The sequence below is a fragment of the Oncorhynchus keta genome, chromosome 28 (genome assembly GCF_023373465.1).
Source record: "Oncorhynchus keta strain PuntledgeMale-10-30-2019 chromosome 28, Oket_V2, whole genome shotgun sequence".
NCBI classification, from domain to species: Eukaryota; Metazoa; Chordata; class Actinopteri; order Salmoniformes; family Salmonidae; genus Oncorhynchus; species Oncorhynchus keta.
Genome location: NC_068448.1, coordinates 436954 through 454705, shown reverse-complemented (window position 1 = coordinate 454705; position 17752 = coordinate 436954). Strand labels below are relative to the sequence as shown.

General features: G+C 42.6%; 1 protein-coding gene across 1 annotated transcript in view; it reads left to right on the top strand.

The window, feature by feature from the left end:
- Window positions 1-378: 378 nt before the first annotated feature.
- The window catches only part of LOC118376551 (potassium voltage-gated channel subfamily A member 3), a 34471-nt gene continuing 17097 nt past the window's right edge, over window positions 379-17752 (top strand). The window contains exons 1-2 of the mRNA XM_035763260.2: window positions 379-844; window positions 17341-17584. Of these exons, the coding sequence (XP_035619153.1) occupies window positions 501-844; window positions 17341-17584 (588 nt within the window). The 5' untranslated portion in view covers window positions 379-500. The remainder of the gene's footprint in view (window positions 845-17340; window positions 17585-17752) is intronic.

Below are 17752 nucleotides of genomic sequence, written 5' to 3'. Positions count from 1 at the left end.
AATGATTTTCAGCCCCTTTGATTAAACACTATTAACCCAATTATCTACCCAATAATGTCCTCGGTCACCTTGATCAAAAGGTGCCGTCCTGCTTGTCGTTTCATTCATAATTCATGTTGTTCATGACCCAAAGAGTCGGGTTGTGACGCGTCTGATACTCAGTGTTTATGTCTGTCCACGCTCTGATAGGAGAGAGAGGAGAGAAAGAGAGGAGAGAAAGAGAGGAGAGAGAGAGAGAGAGAGAGAGAGAGAGAGAGGGGGTTGCCTGCCAGGGACTGGGGTAGTGCTCCCATGTTTATAAACCACAGCTCTCGCGTCGTGGGAGTGAACACCAATTGGAGATAGACAGACTGAGTGAGAAGAGCAGACAGACAGGGAGAGAGCGAGAGAGAGGAGACGGAGGAGGGGAAGCCGCGGTGGTGGCAGGCTAACAGGGGCTCGCGGAGGGGGAACAGCTGGTGCCCCTGCATGTGTCTCCGTCTGTCTATCTCGGCGTGCACATGGACGACCACCTCAGTCTCCTTCAATCCCCACCGTCTTCCATTACCAAGACCCACCAGGACCACGCCGACCACCGAGACCGCGACACCCTCGTAAACCACGGCTACACAGAGACAGACATCGATGTGATGACGGTGGTGGCGTGCGGTGGAGACAACATGTTGGAGGAGTTGGTGACTCTACCAGGTCACCACTCTCTGGACCGGTATGAACGGAATCAACCGGACCACGAGTGCTGTGAGCGCGTGGTCGTCAACATCTCTGGGCTGCGCTTCGAGACTCAACTGAAGACCCTCTCCCAGTTCCCTGAGACCCTGCTGGGGGACCCCAAGAAGAGAATGAGGTGACTATAGTACTTTAGTAATATTGGTTATACTGTATGTTAACTCCTAGAAGAGAATGAGGTGACTATAGTCCTTTAGTAATATTGGTTATACTGTATGTTAACTCCTAGAAGAGAATGAGGTGACTATAGTCCTTTAGTAATATTGGTTATACTGTATGTTAACTTCAAGAAGAGAATGAGGTGACTATAGTAATTTAGTAATATTGGTTATACTGTATGTTAACTCCTAGAAGAGAATGAGGTGACTATAGTAATTTAGTAATATTGGTTATACTGTATGTTAACTCCTAGAAGAGAATGAGGTGACTATAGTAATTTAGTAATATTGGTTATACTGTATGTTAACTCCTCAAAGAGAATGAGGTGACTATAGTCCTTTAGTAATATTGGTTATAATATAACTTCAAGAAGAGAATGAGGTGACTATAGTAATTTAGTAATATTGGTTATACTGTATGTTAACTTCTAGAAGAGAATGAGGTGACTATAGTAATTTAGTAATATTGGTTATACTGTATGTTAACTCCTAGAAGAGAATGAGGTGACTATAGTAATTTAGTAATATTGGTTATACTGTATGTTAACTCCTAGAAGAGAATGAGGTGACTATAGTAATTTAGTAATATTGGTTATACTGTATGTTAACTCCTCAAAGAGAATGAGATAACTTTAGTACTTCGACACAGTGGCAAGAAAAAGTATGTGAACCTTTTGGAAATAACTTGATTTCTGCATAAATTGGTCATAAACTTGTATCTGATCTTCACAATAGACAAACACAGTCTTCTTAAACTGATAACACACAAACAATTATATGTTTAATGTATTTATTTAACACACCAGGTAAACATTCAAAGTGCAGGGTGGAAAAAGTATGTGAACCCTTGTATTTAATAAATGGTTGACTACTATGGCAGCAATAACCTCAACCAAACGTTTTCTGTAATTGCGGATTAGACCGGCACAATGATCAGGAGGAATGTTGGACCGTTCCTCTTTACAAAACTGTTTCAGTTCAGCAATATTCTTGGGGTGTCTGGTGTGATCCGCTCTCTTGAGGTCATCCCACAGTATCTCAATCGGGTTGAGGTCAGGACACTGCATCTCAATCGGGTTGAGGTCAGGACACTGCATCTCAATCGGGTTGAGGTCAGGACTCTGACTGGGCCATTCCAGAAGGCATATTTTCTTCTGTTGAAGCCCATCTGTTGATTTACTTCTGTGTTTTGGGTCGTTGTCCTGTTGCATCACCCAACTTCTGTTAAGCTTCGATTGGCAGAGAGATAGCCTTACATTCTCCTGCAAAATGTCTTGATAAACTTGTGAATTCATTTTTCCGTCGATGATAGCAAGTTGTCCAGGCCCTGAGGCAGCAAAGCAGCCCCAAACCATGATGCTTCCTTCACCAGACTTTACAGTTGGGATGAGTTTTTGATGTTGGTGTGCTGTGCCTTTTTTTTCTCCACACAGTGTTGTGTGTTCCTTCCAAACAACTCAACTGTAGTTTCATCTGTCCACAGAATATTTTGCCAGTAGCGCTGTGGAACATCCAGGTGCTCTTTTGCGAACTTCAGACATGCAGCAATGTTTTTTTTGGACAGCAGTGGATTCTACCGTGGTGTCCTCCCATGAACATCATTCTTGTTTAGTGTTTTACGAGACAATTTGTCTTACCGTGAGTTGATGAACATCAAGGCTTTTAGAGATACTTTTGTAACCCTTTCCAGCTTTATGCAAGTCAACCATTCTTAATATTATGTCTTCTGAGATCTCTTTTGCTCGAGGCATGGTTCACATCAGGCAATGCTTCTTGTGAATAGCAAACTCAAATGTTGTGAGTGTTTTTTATAGGGCAAGGCAGCTCTAACCAACATCTCCAATCTCATCTCATTGATTGGACTCCAGGTTAGCTGACTCCTGACTCCAGTTATCTTTTGGAGAAGTCATTAGCCTTGGGGGGTTCACATACATTCACAACCTACACTGTGAATGTTTTAAATGATGTCAATTATCAATGTAGACAAGAAAAATATAATATTAGTTCTTTGTTTAAGCGCACTGTGTTTGTCTATTGTTGTGAAGATCAGATAACATTTTATTTTTACCTTTATTTAACCAGGCAAGTCAGTTAAGAAAAAATTCTTATTTTCAATAACGGCCTAGGAACAGCGGGTTAACTGCCTGTTCAGGGGCAGAACGACAGATTTGTACCTTGTCGGCTCGGGGGTTTGAACTTGCAACCTTCCGGTTACTAGTCCAACGCTCTAACCACTAGGCTACGCTGCCGCCTATACACTACAACCACTAGGCCACCCTGCCGCCCCAATTTATGTAGAAATCCAGTTAACTCCAAAGGGTTCACATACTGTTTCTTCTACTGTAGATTACTATACTGTTTCTTCTACTGTAGATTACTATACTGTTTCTTCTACTGTAGATTACTATACTGTTTCTTCTACTGTAGATTAGTATACTGTTTCTTCTACTGTAGATTACTATACTGTTTCTTCTACTGTAGATTACTATACTGTTTCTTCTACTGTAGATTACTATCCTTTTTCTTCTACTGTAGATTACTATACTGTTTCTTCTACTGTAGATTACTATACTGTTTCTTCTACTGTAGATTACTACACTGTTTCTTCTACTGTAGATTACTATACTGTTTCTTCTACTGTAGATTACTATCCTGTTTCTTCTACTGTAGATTACTATACTGTTTCTTCTACTGTAGATTACTACACTGTTTCTTCTACTGTAGATTACTATACTGTTTCTTCTACTGTAGATTACTATACTGTTTCTTCTACTGTAGATTACTATACTGTTTCTTCTACTGTAGATTACTATACTGTTTCTTCTACTGTAGATTACTATACTGTTTCTTCTACTGTAGATTACTATACTGTTTCTTCTACTGACATTACTATACTGTTTCTTCTACTGTAGATTACTATACTGTTTCTTCTACTGTAGAGTAGATTACTATACTGTTTCTTCTACTGTAGATTACTATACTGTTTCTTCTACTGTAGATTACTATACTGTTTCTTCTACTGTAGATTACTATACTGTTTCTTCTACTGTAGATTACTATACTGTTTCTTCTACTGTAGATTACTATACTGTTTCTTCTACTGTAGATTACTATACTGTTTCTTCTACTGTAGATTACTATACTGTTTCTTCTACTGTAGATTACTATACTGTTTCTTCTACTGTAGATTACTATACTGTTTCTTCTACTGTAGATTACTATACTGTTTCTTCTACTGTAGATTACTATCCTGTTTCTTCTACTGTAGATTACTATACTGTTTCTTCTACTGTAGATTACTATACTGTTTCTTCTACTGTAGATTACTACACTGTTTCTTCTACTGTAGATTACTATACTGTTTCTTCTACTGTAGATTACTATACTGTTTCTTCTACTGTAGATTACTATACTGTTTCTTCTACTGTAGATTACTATACTGTTTCTTCTACTGTAGATTACTATACTGTTTCTTCTACTGTAGATTACTATACTGTTTCTTCTACTGTAGATTACTATCCTGTTTCTTCTACTGTAGATTACTATACTGTTTCTTCTACTGTAGATTACTATACTGTTTCTTCTACTGTAGATTACTACACTGTTTCTTCTATTGTAGATTACTATACTGTTTCTTCTACTGTAGAGTAGATTACTATACTGTTTCTTCTACTGTAGATTACTATACTGTTTCTTCTACTGTAGATTACTATACTGTTTCTTCTACTGTAGATTACTATACTGTTTCTTCTACTGTAGATTACTATACTGTTTCTTCTACTGTAGATTACTATACTGTTTCTTCTACTGTAGATTACTATACTGTTTCTTCTACTGTAGATTACTATACTGTTTCTTCTACTGTAGATTACTATACTGTTTCTTCCACTGTAGATTACTATGCTGTTGTAGAGGACAGTAATATTTGACGTGCATACAGTTTATATGATAGTATAAATACCTCACTTGTGACTCATAATAAAACGAAGAAAATAACTTATTTATCTGACTCCATAAAGATAATTAAAATATACTTGATGAGTTGACCTTAGCGAGAATTAGTCTGAGAATTGTCTATATCAAAGGCAGACATTTAATTAACATTGTAAAAGTAATGGATTCACAGACAAGGCATCAAGCTTAAGTTACAAAGCATTAACAGACATTACAAGGCATTATTCCAAGCGTATAGATCCTAAGGTTAACGTACAGGACAAAGCAGGAACAAAGAGACGCTTACGAAGCCTAGAAGACTAAGAAATGAGAATTGATGATACAACCTTCCTCCGTGTACTGGATACAAGGATAATACATTCAAATCCATTTGTGACATCTGAACGTGTAACCTTTGAACCCAAAACGAACCACCATTGACCAATTAAACCACACTAAGTTTACAGTAACATAAACACTCCCAGGCCCAATGTCCACAGGGTGTCACAGCATTTAGAGGATTGTGTATGGGACGAGACCAATGTAAATAAGACAGAATTCCTAAGAGGACCATTTAACCTTTTTGCATATAGAGTTCACCCTATACAGATACAAGTAACCACAGAGATCATACAGCCATATACAGTTGAGATCGTAAGTTTACACTTAGGTTGGAGTCATTAACTAGTTTAACTAAAAAAAAGAACAAATATATATTATTATTATTATTATTATTTACCTCAAATCTGAAATCCATAGAAGCTAGCCAGAAGCCAACCAGCAAATCAAAATCAAATCAAATCAAATTTATTTATATAGCCCTTCGTACATCAGCTGATATCTCAAAGTGCTGTACAGAAACCCAGCCTAAAACCCCAAACAGCAAACAATGCAGGTGTAAAAGCACAGTGGCTAGGAAAAACTCCCTAGAAAGGCCAAAACCTAGGAAGAAACCTAGAGAGGAACCGGGCTATGTGGGGTGGCCAGTCCTCTTCTGGCTGTGCCGGGTAGAGATTATAACAGAACATGACCAAGATGTTCAAATGTTCATAAATGACCAGCATGGTCGAATAATAATAAGGCAGAACAGTTGAAACTGGAGCAGCAGCACAGTCAGGTGGACTGGGGACAGCAAGGAGCCATCATGTCAGGTAGTCCTGGGGCACGGTCCTAGGGCTCAGGTCCTCCGAGAGAGAGAAAGAAAGAGAGAATTAGAGAGAGCATATGTGGGGTGGCCAGTCCTCTTCTGGCTGTGCCGGGTGGAGATTATAACAGAACGTGGCCAAGATGTTCAAATGTTCATAAATGACCAGCATGGTTGAATAATAATAAGGCAGAACAGTTGAAACTGGAGCAGGAGCATGGCCAGGTGGACTGGGGACAGCAAGGAGTCCTCATGTCAGGTAGTCCTGGGACATGGTCCTAGGGCCCAGGCCAGTTGAAACTGGAGCAGCAGCATGGCCAGGTGGACTGGGGACAGCAAGGAGTCATCATGTCAGGTAGTCCTGGGGCATGGTCCTAGGGCTCAGGTCCTCCGAGAGAGAGAAAGAAAGAGAGAAGGAGAGAATTAGAGAACGCACACTTAGATTCACACAGGACACCGAATAGGACAGGAGAAGTACTCCTGCAGCAGCTAGCCAGAAGCTAACCAGAAGCCAACCAGAAGCTAACCACCAGCTAACCAGAAGCTAGCTAGAAGCTAGCTAGAAGCTAACCAGAAGCTAACCAGAAGCTAGCCAGAAGCTAGCCAGTTTACTGGCTAAAGTTAGTATTGAGCTAACCACGGTTTGTGGTCATCAGCTATCCTTTAGCTCGAAAAGCTATCGCCAGTTTTGTGCAACGTGACTCAGACCAGAACATACCGGACCTATTTTTCTCTCCATATCCCCGGATTTAATCCGCTAACTCTGGACATTTACACCTGGATCTCGCAGCTAGCTAGCTGCTATCCGTGTGACTATTGGCTTACGTCGATCCCGGAGTAATACATCAATTGTTCCGGAGCTAGCCAGCTGAAGAGTTCCATCAGTCACTCCTGGGCTACAACCACCTATCCGGACCCGTTTTACTGCCGATGCGGAGCTCCACCGGCCCTTCACAACTGGACTACCGATGTTATCTGCCCGAGGGAGTTATCCGGCTGGCTCCTCCATCGCAACGTTACCTGAACGCCCATCTGCGGCCCGCTAATCGTTAGCTGTCTTAACGACTGCTATCTGAATACGTCTATCGGACAATTTTTCTTGGGTCACTACAACTATATCTATTTTGACAATTGGATTGGTCCCCTCTGCCACACGGAACCCCACAAATCTACTGATGGAAACGCACGAGGTGGCTAAAAACAAACCTCCATCCTATGCTAGCTTGCTACCGATGGCCCGGCTAGCTGTCTGAATCGCCGTGACCCCAACCAACCTCACTACTCACTGGACCCTTATGATCACTCGACGAAGCATGCCTCTCCTTAATGTCTATATGCCTTGTCCCTTGCTGTCCTGGTTAGTGTTTATTGGCTTATTTCACTGTAGAACCTCTAGCCCTGCTCATTATACCTTATCCAACCTTTCAGTTCCACCTCACACACATACGATGACATCACCTGGTTTCAATGATGTTTCTAGAGACAATATCTCTCTCATCATCACTCAATGCCTCGGTTTACCTCCACTGTATTCACATCCTACCATACCTTTGTCTGTACATTATACCTTGAAGCTATATTATCACCCCCAGAAACCTCCTTTTACTCTCTGTTCCGGACGTTCTAGAAGACCAATTATCATAGCTTTTAGCCTTACCCTTATCCTACTCCTGTTCCTCTGGTGATGTAGAGGTGAATCCAGGCCCTGCAGTGCCTAGCTCCACTCCAACTCCCCAGGCCCTCTCTTTTGATGACTTCTGTAACCGTAATAGCCTTGGTTTCCTGCATGTTAACATTAGAAGCCTCCTCCCTAAGTTTGTTTTATTCACTGCTTTAGCACACTCTGCCAACCCGGATATTCTAGCCGTGTCTGAATCCTGGCATAGGAAGACTACCAAAAATTCGGAAATCTCCATTCCTAACTACAACATTTTTAGACAAGATAGAGTGTCCAAAGGGGGTAGTAGGAGTTCTGTCCTACTATCCAGGTCTCTACCCCAAAAATGTGAACTTCTAATTTTAAAAATCCACCTCTCTAAAAACAAGTCTCTCACCGTTGCCGCCTGCTATAGACCACCCTCTTCCCCCAGCTGTGCTCTGGACACCATATGTGAACTGATTGCCCCCCATCTATCTTCAGAGCTCGTGCTGCTAGGGGACCGAAACTGGAAAAGGCGTAACACCCTAGCGATCCTACAATCTAAGCTCGATGCCCTCAATCTCACACAATTATCAATGAACCCTTCTGTATTGAATACACCTCTGCTGTTTTCAACCAAAATCTCAGCGATCACTGCCTCATTGCCTGCATCCGTAATGGGTCAGCGGTCAAACGACCTCCACTCATCACTGTCAAACACTCCCTGAAACACTTCAGCGAGCAGGCCTTTCTAATCGACCTGGCCGGGGTATCCTGGAAGGATATTGATCTCATCCCGACAGTAGAGGATGCCTGGTTATTATTTTTTTAAATTACTTCCTTACCATCTTAAATAAGCATGCCCCATTCAAGAAATGTAGAACCAGGAACAGATATAGCCCTTGGTTCTCCCCAGACCTGACTGCCCTTAACCAACACAAAAACATCCTATGGCGTTCTGCATTAGCATCAAACAGCCCCCGTGATATGCAACTTTTCAGGGAAGCTAGAAACCAATATACATAGGCAGTTAGAAAAGCCAAGGTGAGCTTTTTCAAGCAGAAATTTGCTTCCTGCAACACAAACTCAAAAAAGTTCTGGGACACTGTAAAGTCCATGGAGAATAAGAACACCTCCTCCCAGCTGCCCACTGCACTGAGGATAGGAAACACTGTCACCACCGATAAATCCAATACAATTGAGAATTTCAAGAAGCATTTTTCTACAGCTGGCCACGCTTTCCACCTGGCTACCCCTACCCCGGTCAACAGCTCTGCACCCCCCACAGCAACTCTCCCAAGCCTTCTCCATTTCTCCTTCTCCCAAATCCAGTCAGGTGATGTTCCGAAAGAGCTGCAAAATCTGGAGCCCTACAAATCAGCCGGACTAGACAATCTGGACCCTTTCTTTCTAAAAATTATCTGCAGAAATTGTTGCAACCCCTATTACTAGCCTGTTCAACCTCTCTTTCGTGTCATCTCAGATTTCCAAAGATTGGAAAGCAGCTGCGGTCATCCCCCTCTTCAAAGGGGGGGACACTCTTGACCCTAACTGCTACTGACCTATCTCTCTTGCTGCTGGTGATTCTCTGATCCACCTCTACGCAGATGACACCATTCTGTATACTTCTGGCCCTCACCGTTCAGATTTGTCTGTTCAGTGAGCTCTCCTTGGGATGCGATATTTCTTTTGAACTTCTTTTCAGTTCCCACCGCTTCCACTGGATGTCACCAGTCTTTAGAATTTGATTGAGGTTATTCCTTTGTGCAATGAAGAAGTAGGGCCAACTAGGAAATGGGTAACACTGTTGAGAGTTGTGCAAGACTTGAACAGTAGCGTTAGTTTCCTCTTGTCCTCTATTGAAAACAGATAGACCCGTTTTCAATTTGATCGATTATTAATGTTTAGAAATACCTAAACTTGTATTACAAAAGTAGTTTGAAATGTTTTGGCAAAGTTTACAGGTAACTTTTGAAATATTTTGTAGTCACGTTGCGCAATTTGGAAGCTGTTTTTTCTGGATCAAACCCGCCAAATAAATTGACATTTTGGATATATATGGACGGAATGAATCGAACAAAATGACCAATTATGATGTTTATGGGACATATTGGAGTGCCAACAAAAGAAGCTCGTTAAAGGTAAGTTATGTTTTATATTTTATTTCTGCGTTTTGTATAGCGCCTGCAGGGTTGAAATATGCTACTCTCTTTGTTTACTGTTGTGCTATCATCAGATAATAGCTTCTTATGCTTTCGCCGAAGCGCCTTTTCAAAATCTGACACGTCGGCTGGATTCACAACGAGTGTAGCTTTAATTTAGTATCTTACATGTGTGATTTAATGAACGTTTATTTTAATTTGCCGCGCTGCATTTTCCCTGGTTTTGGCCAGGTGTGACGCAAGCGTCCCTTATACCATAAGAAGTTAACAGCCTTCCAGACGAGCTTCAATGCCATACAACTCTCCTTCCGTGGCCTCCAATTGCTCTTAAATACAAGTAAAACTAAATGCATGCCCTTCAACCGATCGCTGCCTGCACCTGCCCGCCCGTCCAACATCACTCCTCTGGATGGCTCTGACTTAGAATATGTGGACAACTACAAATACCTAGGTGTCTGGATAGACTGTAAACTCTCCTTCCAGACTCACATCAAACATCTCTAATCCAAAGTTAAATCAAGAATTGGCTTCCTATTTTGCAACAAAGCATCCTTCACTCATGTTGCCAAACATACCCTTGTAAAACTGACCATCCTACTGATCCTCGACTTTGGCGATGTCATTTACAAAATAGCCTCCAACACTCCACTCAATAAACTGGATGCAGTCTATCACAGTGCAATCCGTTTTGTCACCAAAGCCCCATATACTACCCACCACTGCGACCTGTACGCTCTTGTTGGCTGGCCCTCGCTTCATACTCGTCGCCAAACCCACTGGCTCCAGGTAATCTGCAAGACCCTGCAAGGTCCCCCCTTATCTCAGCTCGCTGGTCATTATAACAGCACCCACCTGTAGCACGCGCTCCAGCAGGTATATCTCTCTGGTCACCCCCAAAACCAATTATTCCTTTGGCTGCCTCTCCTTCCAGTTCTCTGCTGCCAATGACTGGAACGAACTACAAAAAATCTCTGAAACTGGAAACACTTATCTCCCTCACTAGCTTTAAGCACCAGCTGTCAGAGCAGCTGGTGCACCTGTAGACAGCCCATCTATAATTTATCCCAAACAACAACCTCTTTCCCTACTGTATTTATTTATTTATACATTTAGCTCCTTTGCACCTTCTTCCACTGCAAATCTACCATTTCAGTGTTTTACTTGCTATATTGTATTTACTTTTCCACCATGGCCTTTTTTGCCTTTACCTCCCTTATCTCACCTCATTTACTCACATTGTATATAGACTTGTTTATACTGTATTATTGACTGTATGTTTGTTTTACTCCATGTGTAACTCTGTGTCGTTGTATGTGTCGAACTGCTTTGCTTTATCTTGGCCAGGTCGCAATTGTAAATGAGAACCTGTTCTTAACTAGCCAACCTGGTTAAATAAAGGTGTTCTCAACTAGCCTACCTGGTTAAATAAAGGTGTTAACTAGCCTACCTGGTTAAATAAAGGTGTTCTCAACTGGCCAACCTGGTTAAATAAAGGTGAAATAAAAAATAAAATAAACCGCTCCATAAATGTCGTGTTAACAAACTATAGTTTTGGCAAGTCGGTTAGGACATCTACCTTGTGCAGGACACTAGTCATTTTTCCAACAATTGTTTACAGACAGATTATTTCACTTATAATTCATTGTATCACAATTCCAGTGGGTCAGAAGTTTACATACACTAAGTTGACTGTGCCTTTAAACAGCTTGGAAAATTCCAGAAAATGATGTCATGGCTTTAGAAGCTTCTGATAGGCTAATTGTGATCATTTGAGTCAATTGGAGGTATACCTATGGATGTATTTCAAGAACTACCTTCAAACCCAGTGCCTCTTTGCTTGACATCATGGGAAAATCAAAAGAAATCAGCTAGACCTCAGGATAAAACACTGTAGACCTACACAAGACTGACTCACGCTTGGGAGCAAATTCCAAACGCCTGAAGGTGCCACTTTAATCTGTACTAACAATAGTATGCGAGTGTAAACACGCAGCTGTCATACCGCTCAGGAAAGAGACGAGTTTTGGCTCCTAGAGATGAACGTACTTTGGTGTGAAAAGTGAAAATCAATCTCAGAACAACAGCAAAGGACCTTGTGAAGATGCTGGAGGAACTGGTACAAAAGTATCTATATCCACAGTAAAACGAGTCCTATATCGACATAACCTGAAAGGCCGCTCCGCAAGGAAGAAGCCACTGCTCCAAAACTGCCAGAACCAAGCCAGACTATGGTTTGCAGCTACCATGGGGATAAAGATCGTACTTTTTTGGACAAATGTCCTCTGGTCTGATGAAACACAAATATAACTGTTTTGCCATAATGACCATTGTTATGTTTGGAGGACAAAGGGAGGAGGCTTCGAAGAACACCACCCCAACCGTGAAGCATGGGGGTGGCAGCATCATGTTGTGGGGCTGCTTTGCTGCAGGAGGGACTGGTGCACTTCACAAAATAGATGGTACCATGATGAGGAAAATGATGTGGATATATTGAAGCAACATCTCAAGACATCAGTCAGGAAGTTAAATCCCCAAATGGGTCTTCCAAAGGAACAATGACCCCAAGCATCCTTCCAAAGTTGTGGCAAAATGGCTTAAGGACAACAAAGTCAAGGTATTGGAGTGGCCATCACAAAGCCCTGACCTCAATCCTATAGAACATTTGTGGGCAGAACTGAAAAAGCGTGTGCAAGCAAGGAGGCCTACAAACCTGACTCAGTTACACCAGCTCTGTCAGGAGAAATGGGTCAAAATTCACCCAACTTATTGTGGGAAGCTTGTGGAAGGCTACCCGTAACATTTGACCCAAGTTAAACAATTTTAAGGCAATGCTACCAAATACTAATTGAGTGTATGTAAACTTCTGACCCACTGGGAATGTGATGAAAGAAATGAAAGCTGAAATAAATAATTCTCTCTACTATTATTCTGACATTTCACATTCTTAAAATGAAGTGGTGATCCTAACTGACCTAATACAGGAGATTTTTACTAGGATTAAATGTCAGGAATTGTGAAAAACTGAGTTTAAATGTACTTGGCTAAGGTTTGTGCAAACTTCCGACTTCAACTGTATATGCCAATGATGTGATGTTCCACATTCAGACTGACTGCATCACTTCTTTTTATAGGAAACATGCATGTGTTGATGTGTTGAAAATCCCACATGTTTTGCTTCGTCAACTTACACACAGCTCTGACACACACACTTATCCCACCAGACATGCCACCTGGGGGCTTTTCACAGTCCCCAAATCCAGAACAAATTCAAGAAAACATGCAGCATTTTATAGAGTTTTTTTTATCGGAACTTCCTTCCATCTCATATTGATCAAATAAACAACAAACCTGGTTTCAAAAAACTGATAAAGCAACACCTCACAGCACAACGCCTCTCCCATATTTGATGATAGTTTGTGTGTATTGATATGTAGGCTACGTGTGCCTCCAATTTTTTTTACGTAGTTCCGTCCTTGAGCTGTTCTTATCTATTAATGTTCTGTATTGTGTCATGATTCATGTTTTGTTTGGACCCCAGGAAGAGTAGCTGTTGCTTTTGCAACAGCTAATGGGGATCCTCATAAAATACCAAATACTCCTTATATCGCATAAAATAAGATATCAAATCAAATCCAAATCAAATCAAATTTTATTTGTCACATACACATGGTTAGCAGATGTTATTTGTCACATACACATGGTTAGCAGATGTTAATGGTCACATGGTTAGCAGATGTTAATGGTCACATACACATGGTTAGCAGATGTTAGTGCGAGTGTAGTGAAATGCTTGTCCTTCTAGTTCCGACAATGCAGTAATAACCAACAAGTAATCTAGCTAACAATTCCAAAACTACTACCTTATAGACACAAGTGTAAGGGGATAAAGAATATGTACATAAAGATATATGAATGAGTGATGGTACAGAGCGGCATAGGCAAGATGCAGTAGATGGTATTGAGTGCAGTATATACATATGAGATGAGTATTTAAACAAAGTGGCATAGTTCAAGTGGCTAGTGATACATGTATTACATAAGGATGCAGTAGATGATATAGAGTACAGTATATACGTATACATATGAGATGAATAATGTAGGGTATGTAAACATTATATTAGGTAGCATTGTTTAATGTGGCTAGTGATATATTTACATCATTTCCCATCAATTCCCATTATTAAAGTGGCTGGAGTTGAGTCAGTGTGTTGGCAGCAGCCACTCAATGTTTGTGGTGGCTGTTTAACAGTCTGATGGCCTTGAGATAGAAGCTGTTTTTCAGTCTCTCGGTCCCAGCTTTGATGCACCTGTACTGACCTCGCCTTCTGGATGATAGCGGGGTGAACAGGCAGTGGCTCGGGTGGTTGTTGTCCTTGATGATCTTTATGGCCTTCCTGTGACATCGGGTGGTGTAGGTGTCCTGGAGGGCAGGTAGTTTGCTCCCGGTGATGCGTTGTGCAAACCTCACTACCCTCTGGAGAGCCTTACGGTTGTGGGCGGAGCAGTTGCCGTACCAGGCGGTGATACAGCCCAACAGAATGCTCTCGATTGTGTAGAAGTTTGTGAGTGCTTTTGGTGACAAGCCGAATTTCTTCAGCCTACTGAGGTTGAAGAGGCGCTGCTGCGCCTTCTTTACGATGCTGTCTGTGTGGGTGGACCAATTCAGTTTGTCTGTGAAGTGTACGCCGAAGAACTTAACTTACTACCCTCTCCACTACTGTTCCATCGATGTGGATAGGGGGTGTTCCCTCTGCTGTTTCCTGAAGTCCACAATCATCTCCTTAGTTTTGTTGACGTTGAGTGTGAGGTTATTTTCCTGACACCACACTCCGAGGGCCCTCACCTCCTCCCTGTAGGCCGTCTCGTCGTTGTTGGTAATCAAGCCTACCACTGCTGTGTCGTCCGCAAACTTTGATGATTGATTTGGAGGCGTGCGTGGCCACGCAGTCGTGGGTGAACAGGGAGTACAGGAGAGGGCTCAGAACGCACCCTTGTGGGGCCCCAGTGTTGAGGATCAGCGGGGTGGAGATGTTGTTACCTACCCTCACCACCTGGGGGCGGCCCGTCAGGAAGTCCAGTACCCAGTTGAACAGGGTGGGGTCGAGACGCAGGGTCTCGAGCTTGATGACGAGCTTGGAGGGCACTATGGTGTTAAATTCCGAGCTGTAGTCGATGAACAGCATTCTCACATAGGTATTCCTCTTGTCCAGATGGGTTAGGGCAGTGTGCAGTGTGGTTGAGATTGCATCGTCTGTGGACCTATTTGGGCGGTAAGCAAATTGGAGTGGGTCTAGGGTGTCAGGTAGGATGGAGGTGATATGGTCCTTGACTAGTCTCTCAAAGCACTTCATGATGACGGAAGTGAGTGCTACGGGGCGGTAGTCGTTTAGCTCAGTTACCTTAGCTTTCTTGGGAACTGGAACAATGGTGGCCCTCTTGAAGCATGTGGGAACAACAGACTGGGATAGGGATTGATTGAATATGTCCGTAAACACACCAGCCAGCTGGTCTGCGCATGCTCTGAGGGCGCGGCTGGGGATGCAGCCGCGTTGACACGCCTCGGCTGCAGTGAAGGAGGGTCCGCATGTTTTAGTTGCGGGCCGTGTCAGTTTAAATGTTTTCCTACACTGTTTTCTTTTTGTATTCGGTCATGTTTCCAGTCACTTTGTCCTTGCCCTGATTAAAAGCATTCGGTCATGGTCACCTTGCCCTGACTAAAAGCAGTGGTTCGCTTTCAGTTTCACACGAATGCTGCCATCAATCCACGGTTTCTGGTTTGGGAATGTTTTAATCGTTGCTATGGGAACGACATCTTCAACGCACGTTCTAATGAACTCGCTCACCGAATCAGCGTATTCGTGAATGTTGTCGTCTGACGCAATACGGATCATATCCCAGTCCACGTGATGGAAGCAGTCTTGGAGTGTGGAGTCAGCTTAGTCTGACCAGCGTTGAACAGACCTCAGCGCGGGAGCTTCTTCTTTTAGTTTCTGTCTGTAGGCAGGGATCAGCAAAATGGAGTCGTGGTCAGCTTTTCCAGGGGGCGGAGCAGGGCCTTATATGCGTCGCGGAAGTTAGAGTAACAATGATCCAAGGTTTTCCAGCCCTGGTTCAATCGATATGCTGATAAAATTTAGGGAGTCTTGTTTTCAGATTAGCCTTGTTAAAATCCCCATCAATGAATGCAGCCTCCGGATATATGGATTCCAGTTTGCAAATAGTCAAATAAAGTTCGTTCAGAGCCATCGATGTGTCTGTTCGGGGAATATATACGGCTGTGATTATAATCGAAGAGAATTTCCTTGGTAGATAATCGACATTTGATTGTGTGAACAGAAGGACTTGAGTTCCTGTATGTTGTTGTGGCAACACCACATCACGTTAACCATGAAGCATACGCCCCCGCCCCTCTTCTTACCAGAAAGATGTTTGTTTCTGTCGGCGCGATGCGTGGAGAAACCAGCTGGCTGCACCGATTCCGATAGCGTCTCTCCAGTGAGCCATGTTTCCGTGAAGCAGAGAACGTTACAGTCTCTGATGTCCCTCTGGAATGCTACCCTTGCTCGGATTTCATCAACCTTGTTGTCAGTAAATATAAATCAGCCGGGTCACCTGTGATACAAGTCACTATTTGATGTCCGTCCACGCCTGAGGATGTCAGGAGATGAAGTGGAATTTGACCACTAGGGGCAGCAGTAAGCGATGTTACCTTCAAGTAGGTTTCTCGAGGGAGTTGGGGATGGGCTTAAGCATCTGCCTCTGGTTGCAAGTTCGAATCCAGTCATAGTGTTCTTGATATTTTTGTTTTAAACCTTATCCTTTACTTTAACCACTCTGAGTTAATGTCTAACCTTGAGATTTCTGAGACAAATGTTTAACCTTTAACCTAACCTTAAAAATGTGGTGTTAATGTCTAAACTTCACCCTAAACACTTCGTTTGGTACAACATTTGGAACAACTTTGAAATGTAATGTTTGAGAAACATGGATGAACATCTAATTGTGACGTGAGACTGTGAGATCTAGTTGAAATAAAGATATCCCCTGATATTGACCCGATTTGTTATGAGGTACTTTAACTGTTGACTATTTATTGTATTGTACTTTATGGTAACTCTAACCTTGACCAGGATGAGGTACAGAAGGACATACTCTCTACTGGTTATTGTCTTAACACGTCATGTCTTCTGCTGACAATTAATCAATTAACTATCAATATATCAATTATATCTCTGTCTGCCTATATGTCTGTCTGTCACTGTGTTTGTCTCTGCCTGCCTGCCTGCCTGTCTGCCTGTCTGCCTCTCTGTCTGTCTGTCTGTCTGTCTGTCTGTCTGTCTGTCTGTCTGTCTGTCTGTCTGTCTGTCTGTCTGTCTGTCTGTCTGTCTGTCTGTCTGTCTGTCTGCCTGTCTGCCTGTCCCCCTGTCTGCCTCTCTGTCTCCCTGTCTGCCTCTCTGTCTCTGTCTGTCTGCATGTCTATTTGTCTGTCTGTCTCTGTGTTTGTCTCTGTCTGTCTGTAAATGAAGTATTACTGCATATGTATCGGCCTCTCTCTATCCCCCCCCTCTCTTTCTCCAGGTACTTTGACCCTCTGAGGAACGAGTATTTCTTCGACAGGAACCGGCCCAGCTTCGACGCCATCCTCTACTACTACCAGTCAGGTGGGCGTATCAGGAGACCTGTCAACGTGCCCATAGACATCTTCTCTGAGGAGATCCGCTTCTACGAGCTGGGAGAAGAGGCCATGGAGAAGTTCAGAGAGGATGAGGGTTTTATTAAAGAAGAGGAGAGACCACTGCCTGACAATGAGCTGCAGAGGCAGGTATGGTTGAACACAGACAAACTCTGACAAAACACGTCAGAGTTTAGAAATTACTTTACAAATGTTTGTTCATGCCGTAACAATAATCCTGGATTTTTCTTTTAATTTACATTTACACCTTTACCAAAGAGAACCTTCTAGCGCTTCCCTTTCTTCTTCTGGTTACCC